Source organism: Calypte anna, chromosome 2 (genome assembly GCF_003957555.1).
Source record: "Calypte anna isolate BGI_N300 chromosome 2, bCalAnn1_v1.p, whole genome shotgun sequence".
NCBI classification, from domain to species: Eukaryota; Metazoa; Chordata; class Aves; order Apodiformes; family Trochilidae; genus Calypte; species Calypte anna.
The window spans coordinates 77249611-77268064 of record NC_044245.1 but is presented as its reverse complement, the minus strand read 5'-3'; the positions used below and the strand labels follow the sequence as shown (position 1 = coordinate 77268064).

At 38.0% G+C, this 18454-nt stretch overlaps 1 protein-coding gene across 1 annotated transcript in view; it reads left to right on the top strand.

The window, feature by feature from the left end:
• TRIO (trio Rho guanine nucleotide exchange factor) overlaps positions 1-18454 on the top strand; it is a 247646-nt gene that overhangs the window by 165781 nt on the left and 63411 nt on the right. The window contains exons 31-34 of the mRNA XM_030446293.1: positions 2054-2155; positions 4110-4252; positions 4746-4845; positions 12912-13155. Coding sequence (XP_030302153.1) covers positions 2054-2155; positions 4110-4252; positions 4746-4845; positions 12912-13155 — 589 coding nt within the window. The remainder of the gene's footprint in view (positions 1-2053; positions 2156-4109; positions 4253-4745; positions 4846-12911; positions 13156-18454) is intronic.

Below are 18454 nucleotides of genomic sequence, written 5' to 3'. Positions count from 1 at the left end.
TGAAAGAATATAAAGGTGGAATTATTTTCCTCACAATTTAAAAAATTTAAAATCCATAGCCTGTATACTTGACAAAATGTGACCCTGTAATTCAAGTCCTTCCCTTCCAGTCTCAGTGGATGACTTATGTGAGAGCAGTGTTCACACTGCAAATTTAGATAGCCAAGTGAGAAGACAGTGCCCGATGGCTTCCTGTGCATCTGCCAGAGGCAAATAAGCTTTCCTATCAGACCACTCTAGGACAAGTTCATGAAATTACTTCTCAGAATCACACTCTTAAGACATACCCCATTTGGATCAATACAGGAATAATATGACTAGGTCTAGATGGTAGAAATAATTAACCTTTTTCCCCTGCTTCAGCCTCCTTTTCCTTTATGCCTTCCCACCTCTGTGTCCTAACTGGTAAAGCAGGTTGGTTCAAAAAACTCTTTTTCTCTACCTTTGCATATTCTGTTACTTTGTTTCCAACACTTGGTCTCCTTCCTGATACCAGGAAGGTAGGAGGTAACACAGGTGCAGCTGTTTGTTCGTCACACCTGTCTGGTGCTCCCAAGAACCTGATATACAAAAAACTTCTGGTGTACTGGAAGGTAACATCAGCTGCCAAGGGGAGACAGAGCTGAAAAATTGGTCCCATAAGCTGATCATGTCAGTTCCTCTGGCAGGAATTCAAATTCTAGTTGGCAAAATATCCTGTAATGCATCTTGCTAGTATAGCAGTTCTTATATTTTGATTTTTATTGGGCACAGGCCAACTTCCCTGTGTTGGGTTTTGAACATGACTCCCTCCCACTAGTTTCACCTACCCGTATTGAAAGGGATGGTGAGCAATGTATGTCAGCCCTGCCACTCCTTACTGTACAAACCTCTACTGCATTGTCTCTCAGTTGCCCTTTGTAAAGTTAATAATATTCACAAGTGTACAAAGGCTTCTAAATTTACTAGGCTTTAAAAAATAAACCATGTTAAAAATTGTACTGTCTTGCTCATTCAGGTTTTTATAGAGGGCAGTGCAGTAAAGTATATTTTCTTATAATTATGTAATTTAATGTTAGATTAAGTATTTTACAGGCTTTTTCACCCACACAGGAGCTGTTGCTGAGTCAAGTTTAAAAAGCATCATAGGCTTTTGAATATTTCAATACTTAGGTAGTTCAGTACTTTCAACACAAAGCTGAAAAGGCGGATGTGTTGGCTTGGGGTAATTTTACAAAAAAAAAACAACAGCACACAAACACAACGATAGAAGCCAACATCCAAGTGAGAGAATTAAAAAATTACCTTTACTCAGGTGATGTGTATCCAAAATCTCGTGTAATTAACTCTGTATGTGCTAGTAATGATGCATATGAGGGCAAAAATACAGCTTCTACTAGTGTAAGAAGGCTCAGCAGCTGTCTTCTGGAGTGAGAGTTCTTGTAGTTTGAGCTGTATTTCTGTGTAATTTTGGGGGGAGCAGAGCCTATATGAATTGTTTAACTGGAAGCCAATTCACATGATTGAGACTGATTGCTAATGTAGTTATATCTACAGAATTCTCCAGGGAAACTGCATTTCTGAATTATTTCATCTGTTTCAGAGGGAAGGAAACACATAAGAAAGGTTCCTTTGGCAGAAAAGAGATCCACTTTAGAAGATACCAAGAGAATTCTTAAGCATATCTTATCTGAGAGAAAACATAAAAATCAGTAAGAAATAGTGTTCCCAGATGGAAATGAAGGAGAGAAGCCAATATTTATATTTTAATAAGCATCTATTTTTTTTAGAGTCACAGCTTCTGTTGTCAAGTCAAAAAATGTAAAAAAATCAATTTATTTCAGATTATAAATACTATTTTTATTGTTATTTACAAGAAAAATTGTTTAGTTTACATTTGTTCCTTTTGAAGAGACCTCACTACTGTCATCAGAACAAAGGATTCTAACACAATAGCCTTAAGCTTCTAAAAGTGTCTTTAATAGCAGAGCTCAATTATTTAGAATATTAACATCCCTTTGTGGCTTTTGAGAAAAAATGCCATGTCCTCCTAACAGATTTTTGTTAATTCCAGACTTCTGAACTGGGTGTCACAGAACATGTAGAAGGAGATCCCTGCAAATTTGCTCTATGGGTTGGAAGGACACCAACATCAGACAACAAAATTGTTCTGAAGGTAATTATAGCATATGTGCTTGTACAGTCTATACTAAGTCTTGTAATTATTGTTCTTACTTGTTGGAAAGGCAACAAGTCATGACTTTTCCTGCTTTGAGAGGGACAGCTGCTGACAGGTAATTTTCCTTTGTTTGTAAAGGATGTGGTGTATATCATAACTTGCATGGCATGACAGCCCAGGGGAATCTCTGTGGCCTGCTGAAGGATTAAACAAACTTGCTTTCACAAATCAGAGTAAGAAAAGGTTTGGCTCCATGGACTTCTACAGCTTGATGTGCCACAAATAAAGGCATCAGTGTTGCGTTTCCTGTTCAAGTTGTTGCTGCTTGATGCTGTTTGTTAAAGATGCTGTTTTTCATGGCCTATATTTTTATGCAGAAATCAAAACACTTTTCAAGATTTTAAGTCTTTCTGTGGGCTACAAGTTTGTCTGAAGATGCTTGCCTTTGGATGACAGTGCACAAAATGCCTATGATTTTGTGTCTGGGGAAGTTACAGGTGGCAGTAGTGTTCTTTGCCTACCTAGGAGAATAACTAAATCCAGTTTTCCTGTGACTCTGGTATGTAACCTGGGACCTACTGTTTCAACTGAAGAACTTTTTTGTACTACCACAAGCAGCTAAAGGGTAATTTGATGTGTTCTGAGGACTGCATGAGTTTTAAACCTTTTCTTTCATCTCTTAGCTGTGCTGAGCTGAAAAAAAAACCTCATCTTCCCATTGCAGGTTCATTCAACTACAATTAAACTTTGATATGTTTTCACATATTTCTGGTGATTACTCAACAATGCCATTTAAAAATGGCCACACAGATTTACTTGCTGTCACTCAAATTTGGCATCCCAATGAACTGCAGGACAAGAAGAGCTCACCTAAGTGTTTTGACAGAAGTCAATGATTGCAGGGAAATAAATGTTGCATCACTGAATAATCCAATTTGTCCAGTCTTAATACTCTCGTAATTTAACATACAATGCTTTGCAGCCTGAAATGATCCTCCCAGGGTGGAGCAGAATTCAGGCTGTAAAAAACCACAGTGTTTGGCATCTTGTTCTTGTTTATAAAAGAAAACAAAGCTCTTTTTCCTAACTGTACATCTTTGTCTTCAGCTTTCTACATACTTTTAGAATTGCTGATTATTAGAGGTTTATGGTATATTAAATATTTATAATATAGTCAAAGAAATTTATTCTAGGAGACAGTGATTAAGAGAAGTAGGAAATGATATATAATTTATTTTTTTTAGATCTACAATAATGCTTATCGTAGAGTTATAGAAGGGGTTGGGTTGGAAGGGACGTTAGACTGTTCAGTTCCAACCCTTTGTGTGGGCAACTCCCTAGACAAGGTTGCTCATATTGCTTATATTTAATAGCATGATAGTCTTTTCTGGGGTGACTCAAAAATACAGATTATACGTTACAGGCAGTTATTAAAATACAATGCCTGAATTACCTCTATGCTTCTGGTTGTGTTTCAGAAGTGTGAAGAGCAATACATGAAAAGTGTTGTGGAAGCATATGTGTTGCAGAATAAGTTAATTTTAGTGCTTTTAGTGCTAATAGATTATTATATTAACTTAGAATGGATGTAAAATACAGCAAGAGTTTTAAAAACCAATGGTCAAGTTGTTATTATTGGAATTCTTTAAATCCAGCCAGTGGGTGCATACAGGGCTTTAGCTTTTGAGTTAGGAAAGAAAGATCTGAATCTAAAATAAGACGTTATTTTAAATGAACAATACTAACACAGTCAAGAAGTGTAAAGTAGTGTTGGCAAATCCAAATGAATGCAACAACCTTGAATTTCTTTTTCTCTATTCAAGTTTTCAAAAATTATTCACAAAGTAATCCTTTATGCCTTCTTTTTTGTATTTATTAGCTGACAGTATGTGTGTATCTTCTCAGCTATAATAGTCCATTGTGGGGGCTTTGTTTCTTTTGCATATCAAAGGCATCCAGTATAGAGAATAAACAGGACTGGATCAAACACATCCGGGAAGTGATACAAGAAAGGACCATTCATCTGAAAGGAGCACTGAAGGAGCCGATCCACATCCCCAAAACCGCACCAACAACAAAACAGAAAGGAAGAAGGTAAGTACTATGTAAAATAATCAGAGATCACTAAGTACACAACAGCACTCTTTCCTCTGTAGTGTTGAATTTCTACTGACTCTCAGTGGATTGGACAAAAGCGGGAGTAATTTTGGCCAGCTTTATCTTATAATTAATTTTGGTTTTCCTGCAATGCTGATCTTGAGATTTCTTCTCTGAACAGACCCTGACTTGTGTACATCCAGTGATTACAGAAGGGATTTGGAACTTTACTAAAGGATAGCAGTACTTGTTAGATTTTTACAATTCTGAATGTGTTATTCAGGTCCTTGGTTTCCTTTAGTGGACCTGAAAATGTGTGACTGAGTGTTCTGCTTGTGGCTTTGGTGAAATACAAATTTCTGTACAAATTTCTTGCCATAGTTTTGGCTGGTTGGTTTTGCCTTAAATTCTACATGATATAGACCTTGTAAACACAGAGCAAGGTATTAAGTACTTAATATTTGATTTTTAAATACTTAATTATTTGCAGAGATGGCGAGGACCTGGACAGTCAGGGAGATGGTAGCAGCCAGCCTGATACTATTTCAATTGCCTCACGAACCTCACAGAACACACTAGACAGTGATAAGGTAAGTTTCCCAGGTGCTGCTTTGCTCTGAGAGCAAGATTGATCCCTAAATGACCCCCCAGATTCGTCTCCAGTACCTTTCAGAGAGGATGCATGGAAAAATTAAAAATTGCTGTATACAATAGAGAAAATGCACTGATAACATGAGGAGCACAGTAATTGTTTAAATCTAATATGAAATGAAGGAAATACGTTTCTTGCAAACTGAAACCATTTTGGTGCCCTCTCTTCTGCAGATTGTTCAAAACTTTGACCCAGTTTAAAAAGAAAGCTTTATCTTCTATAAAATTTTATACTCACGCACAGAATTGTTTCTTGATGTCATTCTTGGACTTTCTGAAAGCATACCATCTGCTTTTTGTATTTGCTTGAAGTTGGTGCTTGCCATGCAGTTACTTTTGTGAAGGAAAAACACTATCCAGTGGTCAAGGGTTACAGACTAAGTGCATTCACCTTCTGCATGAGAGCTGATGGAAAAGATCATATCAAAGAGCAGTAACCTACAATGCTGTCATACGATACCAGAGCTATGATTTTATTTCCTCCATCTCTGCCTGTAGAGTATGGCTGGGTTATCCTGTAAGGATAAAACATCCAGGGTTTTCACATGGGTGGAAGAGAGAGGCATAAGAGGAGTAAATATTCTCGAATGAAACATGATTCTGTTACTTTGGAATTGGAAGATTTCTAGCATTTGAGAAATGTTAGGACCTTGGAAGGAGGTAGGCATAGGTAATAGAAATTTTTCAAACAGAAGAATGAATTAAAACCTAGAAGCTGCATAGCAGATTACTTCAAAACATGGCTAGGGATTCCCACATTGGGTGAAATTGTTCTGATGAGGAGTACTATGCAGGTAGTATATAGAGTAATATACTATCTACTGTTCTGTATTATACTATCTGTTATACTAATCTGTATATCACAGGGCAGCTAAGGGTAGGTTCTTGTAATAATATATTGATGATTCACATCCTAATCTTAAAAGATAGTTTTCTTTATTTTTGCATGTCACTTAGACTGTGATTTTAGTTTTTCTGTGTAAAGAAGAGAAAGAAAAAAGAAATGTATTAAAAGGTGCTTAGGGTTGCTTTTTTATTTGTCAAAAAATAGTCTTTATGTTTTGACCTTGTGCATTTTCACCAAAATTGGTCTCTAGTTTTGGTGGTGGTTTCTTCTAAGGATATCTGTGGGAAAAAATGGTTGGTTAAAGCAAAAAAGGACTCTTCTGATTACTCTTATTATGTGATTTTATTCTTTGTATTCTTACTAGTGATTTGCAAACAATCTGATCACACTTCTGAGCAAGACATGCTCTATCTGATTTCTCAGATCATTGCCTGAGATGCCAACCTGTATACCTGCATCCTGGATGGGTTGTGCTACAGGTCAAAAAGAGAGAGAATACAACTCATCCCTGCCATACACAATCATTGCCCCTATTCAGATGTTTGTGATGTACTGTTTAGTACAGAATAGGCTGGGTACAGAATAGCATGCGTTGTCCTCTGTTGCTTCTCCTGTGATATTTTGTGCATGATGTGAGAATTGCTAAGAAACCTAGCCAAGTGGAATGGCCTCAGGATTGTCTTCCAATCTGACATGAGGAGGAGTCTTACCAGCAACCTGTTAAACAGGAGTTATAAATTAAAAGAAGGACGAATAAAGGACCCTTTTAAATATTTTCCCAACAAATTAAGTTTTAAAGTTGGTTAGCATGCAGAGTGTTGTTTGTAAAGTAGTTCTGAGTTCTCACACTAGTGTATGCAATTTTTGTTAGGCTTCTTTTGACAAAAAAACCAAGCTGAAAACCAGTAGACTTCCAGGAAGTGACTTGTGCTATGTATTGTGTGTCCAGGGAAGAAATTTACTGTTTGGCCACTTTTTAGAAGTGTGTGAATTAACAGAGTAGCATTTTTTAATGTTTTTATTATATATTTTGACTTGTAAATACATTAAGAAGAGAAAAAATTTAATCTGTTTAAAACAAAAACTAAAAACTTACAGTACAGCAACAGGTAGAAGGTTGGTGAAATCTATAGGGTATCTTAACACTCTTGCTAAATCTGAGGTAATCTTTTACTTTGTATGTTGAAAAATCACTAGCTGCAGTCCTATTTGGGGTTTAAAAGTGCCTCCATTTTCTTAGCCTAGAAACATGAAGTATAAATGAATGTCTTACAGAGATGGAGTGAAACAATTTTAGGGATATTAGATGCTGTTGATGTGGTTAGCCAGATGGAGCAGTGGAACTCCATTGAATTTGAAGCATGTCTCAAACTAGAATTTCAACTTAAGAAACATTTAAAATATCAAGTAAATTAAAATAGTGTTTAAATAGTGGTAAAAAATATTTTTGAAAGTTTAAAACAAGTAGTTAAAATGTTTATCACAGCATCACTTTCTGTGCTGTTGTTTAATATATTTTTGTTCATATGTATGCACTTTTGTGATTAAGAAAAGACAACAAATGAGCAAACATCATACTCACCAACAGCCAAGTAAAACCTTTCCTTTGTTTTTTCATGCTATGTGTTCAGACAATTGATTCTTTTAAAATAAATGTTTCGTTTAGAAGACCTAAGCTGTTATACAGGGCAAATATTAAAAAAGAAAATAAATTCTTTATCCACAGCTCTTTCTGACATTCTCAGAGACACAGTTTGAAAGAGCTAAAAATCCTTAACTGTGGTTGAGCATTGTCCAGATGAGCTTTTTTCCTTGCATCTTGTTTTCTGACAGGGAGCAATGTCATGATTATTTTTTGTTCCTCCTCCACCCTGGCTTTTTGGGTGAGGATTGTAACTTTTGGTTGTTGGCCCCACTGCTGTGTGATGCTTTTGAGTATTGGCTGGGATTATGCAATAGACCATGTGTTTCTAAAGCTTACATCCTTCTCAGCTTTTTGTCACCTAAAAACTAGATTGGAAAGCAGAATTAGAAATAAGCATCATCTTGGCACATGGGACTAATCATAAGTTGTCAAAATGCAATGCATTTTAATAGGAACACATTTTAGCTAAATGGAAATAGGTGGAAATAGTGAAATAGTTAACTACTAATTAGGGGGAGGTTGAGGCAGTCCTATATTGGCTTCTAGAAACAAGATGCTGAGCTACAGAACAAAAAGTTCATATTCTTTGCTCAGCATTCTTAAGGCCTGTATTTGATACCACATCCGGTTTTGAGTACGGAGTAGCAAATAAGTGGGCTATTGGAAGAGTTCCAAGGGGGAAAAAAAAAAAAAAAAAAAAAAAAAAAAAAAAAAAAAAAAAAAAAAAAAAGAAGGAGAAAAAAAAACACCCCACTGATTAGACAGACATCTACTAAACACAACTTACAAGGCAAGAGATAAAGAGTCAGGATTAATGAGTCTAAAGAAAAAAGGGATGAGGAGGAACTTCAGGTCTTCAAGTGTGTAAAAAAGCTACTACACAGTCACAGGCTAGTCTTTTACCTGTATTTTTAGTAGATGGGATGAGATCAAAGGACTTATCTACTTATCTTTAATGCAGTATTGCAATAATATATTTTTATGGGTATAAAAATGTGAAGCCATAGAGCTGAGTGGCTGTGAAGGCTGTAGAATCTCCACACCTAGAAATCTTTGAGAACAGTTCAGATAAATGTTACTCATGGTTCACCAAGATGCACATGATCATGCTCTAGGGGAAGAGAAAGAAATGGAATAGGTACCTTAAGATCCCCTTCCAGCCTGTTTTTAATATCACGGGGTGTACTGTCATACTGAAAAACACACTAAATACATCCCTAGCACTGACCCATCATGAAGTACTGGAAGGCATAATGGAGTCCAGAGTGAAATACTAAATTTTTTGAGAGGGAGAGTTCTACTCCATCAAAGCATCTCAGTTTTCTGAGTGAGTGGTCTGATTGTACCCTTCTCAGGAAATATTTCATCCTTCACCTTTCAGTTTTCCTTCCATTCACCTTCTGTAGCAATGGAGGATTTTTGATGGCTAATGAATAAGAGATGACACTTGGTCCATTCATTCCTGCTTTCAACAGTTTCTTGCCTCAGTGCTTGATCTGATTTTAATGTCATCTTTTGAATTTGAGCCAATGCATAGGAAATGAAATGGGGAGGCTGAAAGAGGCAATGTAGGTCTGATAAGTCTTTTCATGCTTGCATGAAGGGAACTGGTAGAAACATGTAACAACCTAAACAACTGCGAAGATGAGAGACTTTACTAAGAAGGGCTGACATAGGGTGTTATCCTAAATAGCAGGAATCATGCTAGCTTCTCTGGGTGGTCAATGGAGCAGTATTTTATTTTTAACAAATTGTCTTTTGTGTCCAGCTGGTAACACTTTGTACTGCCCTCTATGTGAAGTTGTATTTCATTCCCATGCTTCTCTAAGCTTGTGTGTAGTACTTTGGAAAATACAAAAAGGACTGAAGCAGCAGGAGACAACCAAGTATGTCATTGTGCCTAGCTGAGACCACAGAGGAGGAAAGACTCCCACCAGCAGAAAAAATGCTAATAAAAAGCCAGACATGGCTCTGAGTATATTCCTCTTTTCAAAGCCAGAAACCAAGTCAGGGCAGCTACCTGGTCAAAGCAAAAGACTCTTTATTTGAGACAGAACTTTTGTGTGTCGTCTGTTTCTAGTTTTTAGTTCCCACAGTACATATGTTTCAACATTAAAAGGGTATTAAAGATCTTCATGCTTTAAATAATTGAGAAAACTTAATAGCAACTCTTTCCCTTCACCTCAATGTAAAATTACCATGGGATGGTAAATTTAATTTACAGTCCTGAAAGGAGTTTATATGGCCTGATGTAAAGGTCAGAACCCTTGAAAGTGGTGATCTTCCCCAATGCTGGCGGCAGATGATCTCTGGTTATGGTGTGGCTGACTTCAGCAAGCCTATACTGAGTGTATTCCGCCTGTGTGTGCACTGTGGTTTGGGGTTTTTTTGCTCTTTACAAGCAATAGTGCTAAAAAGGCCCCAGAGAGATGTACATAGATGCTTAACATTAATTTCAGCAACAGCAAGACACTGTGTCCCATGATAAGCTGTTTAATTAAACCTTGCGCCTCTTCTAATCTGCGGTTCTATTTCTGTCTGGCTTTTGTTTCTCATCTTTTCTCTGTCTCTCCGGTTTCCACGTTTCAGACATAGCCTCATTTATTTTTATCATGCATGATTAACTCAGTTTACATAAAGGGTTTCTTGAGAAGGATGGATAAAGTATATAAAGCCCTTGTTCTGCCTAAATTTGGATTTAGATGGTTTGTAACTCTTTTCTCTTCAGTGCAAGTCAGCCTCCAGGTTCTGCTGTGCCTCTTGTTCTTCCCTCCAGCTAGCCCAGAGAGCCTTGCCAAAGCTGTCCAACAACAGCTGTTGAGCAATGTGCTTAATCACAGACACTCCTTGCCGTCCAACTGCATTTAATCAGTGTGAAAGATGAAACTGCTTTCAGAAAGTGTGTTTGGAGCAAAAACAAGCAATGAAGCAAAGAGGAAAGCAGCATTTCCTGACCATAATTGTTACAGGGAGGGAGATAGGTTGTTATCCCGAAGGAGGGGAAAATAGGTAAATAATGGGAGTTTTTTTGTGAGTTCTCCATGACGACGTAGGTGCATGCTGGTTAGAGAGAACATCATTGTTTTCAGTGTGTCAGGCAGCAGTGGAGAAGTCCTGCACTACATTGCATCTAACAGAATGAATGCATATTTAAAGATGGTGTAAAACTAATGATTGCGTGCAGGAAGTGTCTTACACATTGTGCTGAAGTGTGATTGAATATTGAATTTCAGTGAAATACTGATCAGTTAGGATACCTGAATCCCACACAGTATTAAAGGCTGGGATTTTTTCTAAAATACTTTCTGACACAGGCACTTACAGCCTTTGTTTACTTTTCCGTTTAGTTTGAGACTATATAAATTTACTAAGTGAACATAAAATTTTTATTTTTTTTTTTTTTAATTTTAATTACGGGAAGAAGAAATAGCATCCATATAAAAGTCAAACATATGGCTGCTGCACTGGTCACAAGTATTTTAATCTCTGTGGGAAGCGAGGGGTGAGGAAAGCAAGCAGAGCACTAAAGCTATGTTTCCTGTAGGTATTTAGGAGAAAATAAAAAGACTAGATGCAGTTTCTGGAAAGTGTCAACTTGGTTCTTGCACTGACTGGGGACGGATATGGACTCTCCTGAGAAAAATGAGGTCTACATTGGACACCTTGTGAAGTCATACTTCATCAGCTTTTTTGTTAGTCCCCATCAGGCATACAGATGGTTTCAATTGTTTCTGAGTTTGTCTGAAGAAGGCTGTAACATAAATCAATACCAGAAAACAAGAGAAAGCTCTTTACTTTTTCCCCTTTGGCATAGTTTTGCATGGACTAAAAACTAATATAATATGGAGAAAGAGTGTTAGGGAACAGGAAACTTTTTAATGAAGGAGGAGGTAGCATGTTTTGAAGATGTGTCATTACCCCTTCCCCCATAATTTGGGTATTGGGGCTGTCTGGAGAGATGTCTGGGTGCAACCTGATCTATCTTCCTTAAAAACTAGTTGTATGAGGCTTTTCTGCCCTTCTTGGCCCCTGTATCCCCTCCAAGCTTTTTTTTTCGTTGTGTGCACACAAAAGCAGGGGTGGCTGGTGAGATTAGTGGGCAGAGACCATGGGAAAGCTCTGTAGTTACTGCAGAGCATCTGCTAGGAGTTAGGTCCTGACATTTGCTGCAGACTTGAGGAAGAGAGGGTTGGAAATGGCTTTTGAATCTTACTGAAGTTTTGCTGGTTTTGTCATTTGCTCTAAATTTCTTGTTTGATAACAGTGTTATCCTAGACAAGTTTCTATCTGTTGCTCAGTTCCAGGCTTGTAATGAAAACTAATAAATAAGTAGTAATGCAGTCTCTTATCTTGTTTTCCTGAAGCTCATGGGATGTAGCTGGCAGCCACATAAAAGCCTAAATATAATAACCAAAACCATGGAACCATGGCAGGAGCCATGTAGTATGCTGGTGTGTAGCACATGCTTCTATATTTTCTGGAACTGAAACTCCCACAGGGTATTTGTTCTCCTTTGTCAGCGAAGAGCTTTGCAGAATTACCTGGCTGAGTTGGAGGAGTTTACTGGCTGGCTCCAAAATTACTGAATTCATAGAAGCTGCCTACCAGCAGAGATCTGATATGAATGGCACACTGAAAGCAGCCTGAGCTGTAGAAATACTCACACACGGAAAGCTGAAGTAGCCTGGAATGCCACTGCCATATGGAAGGGGAAAGAATTCCCAGGCTGCTTAAGCTGGATGGGTGCTCTGGCACTGAGCAATCTTGGGAACTTCACAAAGTTCTGATAATAATTTTCATTTCACATCAAAGCCGATGAAAGAATCAAAGAGAGGAAACTTAAGCTTAGGCAAAGTAATTCTAATGAAGTGTTTTGAAGAGGGGGAGGAAAACACTGAGGTTGAATGCTTTCAATCCATGTTTGTCTGTTTTTACTTGGGGAACCAGCAAAAATATGAATGTTACATAACATAACAGTGAAGTATTTGGGAGACTTATATGCTGGTTTTTATCATTATTTGTAGCGTATCCTGGATGATTTTATGCCCTGTGTATATAGAGAATAAGCTGTGAGTGAGGTTGGAATATGTCAGGCGGTTCATTCAAATAAAGGCTCCCTCTTGAATTTGCAAGGTGGCAAAGCTCATAAGTGACTGTATTTTGTAATATCTGGGGCTTTGTTGCAAATGATGATCCATAAAGTATATTCTGAAGTGACTGCTATTGCAGCTTTCAAGGTAAGGAGCAGTCTAGCAAGAAAAACCACTTAAATCCTCCGCCCAGCACTGTCACAACCAGTGTGCTTTGAACCTAGGCAGAGGCAAGCAGAGCTAAAAATCTTTCCTAAAACTCCAGAACTGCCTGATTTTGAAACACTCTTCTAGATGTGGAAAGTCCCAGAAGCTTCCTATCTCATCCAAATTACAAATCCTGCCAGGAATCCTAAATAGGTAACGGTGCGTGACGGATGGTTTGATAACGAGCATTCTCCTTCTTGTTTTTTCCCTGCACAGTTGTCTGGTGGGTGTGAGCTGACTGTGGTAATCCATGACTTCACTGCCTGCAACAGTAATGAGCTGACAATCCGACGTGGGCAGACAGTGGAGGTCCTGGAGAGGCCCCATGACAAGCCCGACTGGTGTCTGGTTCGAACCACGGATCGGTCCCCGGCTGCAGAAGGGCTGGTCCCCTGCGGGTCCCTCTGCATCGCTCACTCTCGCAGTAGTATGGAGATGGAAGGCATTTTTAACCACAAAGGTAAGAAATGATGGAAATAAAGTCTCATCGTCAGCAGCGTGAATTTTGGGTAATGGGGAGTACTGTGCCAACAGGCGCTTCGGTTTTCTTGCACTGGTTTGGTTTCTAGTTTTTAAATTAGATAAAAAACACTACTTTAACAACCTGCAGCCACATTGTCTGTTCCAAAATAAAGCAGTCAAAAGTTGTCAGTGCTACAGGAAAATGTGGCTGAAGACGGGGAGGAACTTTAAGCGAATTATGTCTCGGTGAACAGAGTTGTATATCATGTTAGATCAAGCAGGAAAATCTATACATGTTGTGTGCGGAGGGGGGGGGAGGGAAGAAAATCTCCAGCATGCAGTATCAGTGGTTCCTGGGAAACCCCGCAGTAAGAAGTCACCACAACATCAGGCTCAGCAATGGAAAAGGTAAATACAAACATTCATTTGCCCTGGCACACAAATCAATTGTTTGGACTTATTTATTTTACCTAACTAAGTTCTCAGAGTAGCAGTGGCACATTCCTCCCTTTGTCCCAGAGCAGCTCTGAAATCTTTGTTTTTTCAGATGAATGAAAGAATGTGCCCCTCAAGAGTGCAACAAAAAAAAATGATAATTTTTTGAAAGCTTGAAAGTCCTTGATGTGCTTGTAGATCTTTAACTCCATAAACTCCCCAGAGGGAGTAGTTTGTTCTCAGAGAAAAAGACTGCTTCCTTTAAAACTACTTGAGCCTGTAGCCTGTGAACAGAAAACAATATGAATCAAAAAAAAAAAGCAAAAACAAAGCCCAAACAGGAGAACAGTTCACTAGGAGTAAATAAAAATGCATTTCAAAAAGTTTTTTATTGCAAGAAACAATATTAGCAGAAAAGTGTGTGTTGGGGAAAACTTGTTTTCTGAAACACAAAATTCCAAGTTTGAAGAGTTTTTCATAAATATAACCACAAATTTTTCAATTATTTCCAATTATTTCAAACACTTGAAAAATGTACTTGGCTTACAACACATTAAAAGAATATGTTTCTTACATTAGGAGCATGAACAGCAGGAACTTCCTGAATGTAGGGCAATTGGGAGGGGAAATCTCAAGGATTGAGCTGTGTAGTTGGAATGCTTGTTCATCCTTGTGTCCTATAACAATTTGGACAAGGGAAGGTTTCAGTTGTTTTGATTATAAAATTGGAAAACGCACTTAGGGTATCACTGAAACATTTCTCCCTTTTACTATCATGGATGAAATCATGGAAATGTCAACAGGTTTTGTTTTGCTTTTTTTTTTTTTTTTAACAACACTGACACAATTTAGAAATCCAATTTCCTTTGGAGCTAGAGAACTTCACCTTTGAGTGCAGAAAATTTTATTAGGAGAGGCAGGTTGTACTGGGTAATAAATTATATGAGTTCAACCTGTCAGGATCCTGGGGTGGGGGTGGAGAGAGAATTGAATTTTTCATGGGGAGGTTACTTTTATTACTCAAACCAGTGAACATAACCTGTACTGCTCTTATGTCCTTTAGTGTTTTGGGGGGAAAAATGAAGCAGAGCATTGTAAAGTTACTGTAGTTTCTGTTTGGCAAGTTGCTTTGAAATAAAGAGCATTAATTAACTATATTATTTATGAAGACAGAAGAAGAAAAGGCCATTGGTAGAATGAGCATGATTCCTGTTGGGATAGATACCATCTGAACCCCAGCTGATAAGAAGCAGCTGCTAATTGTTTATTCCCACATTACTGGGTGTCAGACTTGAGGAGCTGGATGTTTGCTTTGTGAAGTGCCCAATGCACGTGGCTGGGACTGACTGAAGTCAGTGTGAGCTGTCTTGAACATTCAAACCTAATGGTGTATAAATGTGAAGTAATCTGGGGAGGAAAACAAAAAAGGCAAGAAACCAACCAACTTCAGATCCTGTGCTTGAAACCACAGTATACATTTCACTTTGGTCTCTACCTCAGTTTTCTATTGCTTGAAAGAGGTTGGTAGCAATCATTTCACAGAGGGATTGCAAAAATTAAGCAAAATTAGCAGAGTACTTTGATTTTATCTTTCCCCCCAGTAAAAAAATACCTCAGACAGCATTGCAAAACAATTGCTCATTCTACAATGCTGCATTTGATTAAAGATGTTTAAATAAAGCGTCGGGAAATATGCTAATCAGAACAATGGAAAAGTAATTAAATTATATTCTTAAAATTTTTTATCATGGGCATTTATTGAGGTATGAATGACTAAGGGAAAGAGGGGGAAAAAAAAGAAAAATAAAGAAAAAACAAACAAAAAAACCCAGAAAACACAACCCTCATAACAAAGAAAAAGTGAGTTATTTGCATAATATAACTCAGTACACAGCTCACAGCTCAGTACACACAGTATACTTCAGTACACAGCTCTTACACGTTTCATTTCCTAGATTTCGAGTGCTTGATTTTGCAACTTCAGTCCTTTTAATGCCAAGGGGTTTTTTTCTTTTTTTTCTTTTTTAACCATAACTCAGTAAACTTGGAGGTTTTAATGAGTCTGTAATTAGGATATTGCCTCTGGAGTTTTTAGGTCTGAAAAGACGCATGCTAAGTCAAGCTCACGGTGTGAGCATCAGATCCAAGTAATTCTGTACAGTTCATGAGCAAAGCCACGTGCAGTAGACACGAGCCTGGAATTTGTGCATGTTTGGCATTGCAAGCTGCTGTCAGAGGCTCAGGGAGAATAAAGGTTTTATGTAATTGAGAAAGGAAAAAAGAGGTAATCCACCTTCAGAAGTGGTGGGGGTAGTTGCTTGGATGTTGAGTGCTTAGCTTGTACAGATGCCTCTTATTAAAGAGGTTTGCACTCCTTTCAGTATCTGTGGACTGTACCATTTTGATCTTTTCAGCAGTGTTTATCAATATCGTTTGCCAACTAAACATGTTAGAAAGCCACAGCATGTAAGGGGTGAAGTTAGCTTCAAAGTTTTGCAAAAGGGAACCTCTTCTAGTTTACAAGAGCTTCTTCAGTTGAATAAAACCACATTTTGGCACTGAGTTGTGAAATGTTAGGTGGTATTTCATGTCTTAAATAATCTGAAATGATTATACAAAGTAAGGTAGCATAAAAGATTGTTAAAGCGAAGGGTATGCTTAGTGAAGTGTCATTTTAACATCTGATTTTGGTCATTCTTCATCAGTCCACGTACTATCTGTCAACCATAAAAGTTAACATTTTGCTCTCATGCTACAAGACAGCTTCAAAAATGATCCTCATCACTTGCCTGTAAGTGTAGGTGTTACTTGTCCTCTAAGAATATGTATCAATTTAAACATCTAACCAGTATAAAAAAAATTAATGCATTTCAATCTTTTAAATTTTATAGTAATTAACAGGAGTATGAGGAAAGCATTAAATAGGAAAAAGATGTTCACTAGGTGGATAGTCATTTAGGGGTTCCAGATCTCTTGCTTGCTCTGATGGATATCAGATCTATCTTTATTAGTTATTTAGGTCATTTAATCAATTTGATATGCAGCTTACAGATAAGTACATTTTTAAAAATCTAAATCTCTTTTATAATGGGGAGAAAAAGACAAGTGGGTATTGAAAAGGTTGAATAACAGTTGGTGCACTCTACAAAAAATAAATTACTAGAACATGTTTTTCACAAGTAATACATAGGGCAACAAATTTATTTTGCAGTGATTCCTGACATCTTATTGGGTGTGGGGGGGAATGCGTGTTCCTTTTGTTTTATTTGGTGCTTCTCTCTTTTTTAAACAAGGATTTCTTTTCATTCCATGGTACATCTCTTTTTTTATATTTGCAGTTCTCTGTCCTTTGTTTGCTGAGCATTTACACAGCTACAGAGCTTTGGGTAAAGGGCAGGGGACAGGATGCAGTATATGAAATTGAACCTGTACAATCAGAAAAATTGGCAGGTATTTAAATTGTTTATAAATCTCTTGCCTTTGGAGTAGCTCTGAAGCCTGAAGAATCTGTTGTCGTCCATCACATCCCTTCTATAGATGCTGCTGTTTGGAGAGGTTCAAAGGCTGTAACAAGCCTTTGCTCACAAGGCTTGCATTTACATGTCTTCTTCATAAGTTACAGGGTTTTTTGGGACCACATCTAGCTGCCAATTCCTGTTACTACCTGTTTGGTTCAAAACTTGGCCACAATGATAATTTTGTTTACCTGGAGCATGCCTGTTTTACTTGTTCTTACAATCCAGGCATCTGTATATTTGGTTTGTTCAGATCTGAAAGGTTGGGGATGTCTTAGTAACATGGAGACATACCAGGCACCAGTGGAACACTGAAGAATGGCTTTTGATGTACTCTCAGGATACTGTCCTGACTGATGCCATAAACGGGAAAATGTTATTTCAGCGATTGGGTTTGTTTTTTTTTTGGTGGTGGTGGTTGTTTTTTTATTCCCCAATTTTAGTATCTCCAAAAGAATCTACCATAATAAGGAAGATGCTTTCCAAGACAGAGATTGACAAATGTGTTGAAAAAGCTGTTTAGTGTAAGGCCTAACATGCAAGATGGGAAGTAGTGATGTAAGGCAGATGTTGGAGGTGTCAGAGCTCTTCTTGAATTGGCATGGGGACCTTCTATTCAGGAATTAAGAAAAAGATAAGTTTCATGGTTAATACAGAGATATTCCCCAGAAAAGAGGTATTTTATAGTTGGTGCCAGAAATGCAATAAAATATTATTTAATTTGTTTGGTTAAGTGAGCTTACTCTTGCATAACTGTAGGTGTTCTGTTCATAATACTAATTTCAGATTAAAGGGAAAGTGGAGAGCGTAAAGGTAAAACATCTTGCATATAGAGAAGAGCTTTAAAAATTATGATTGAGGAATGGAGTGTTCCATGTCAAGTCCCTGTTACATAGGAAGAGGAAGCTCTGGATAGCAGCAGTAGAATTTGATCAACTAAAATGAGAATCCAGTTTGAATACTTGAAGAAGGACTCTGTGTCTGTAGTGGAAGAAAAGAAGGATGACTTGGGCAGCAATTGTTTGCTTGCAAGCAGAGGAGGGAGGCTGTGGAAGGGGAGGAATTGCTGTTTTGAGACTGCAAGCAAGCAAAGCCTGGGCCATATGTAAGGGAAAAGGATCCCCACCCATGGCTTGGAGCCAAAGTACTGCCTGTGAGACTGTCTGTGACAGCCTCTGCAGCTGCAGGAAATGAGTTACAGCCCAGGCCAGCAGGGAAAGTCACTCCTAACAATGAGGAGGTAGGTACCACTCTTGCTGAGCCTTGTTGCATTGGGGCCACACGGTAAAAGGTGGGGACTGTGGTTTCTAAGGCTTTGTACAGAAGGGATCTGCTACTGCTACACAG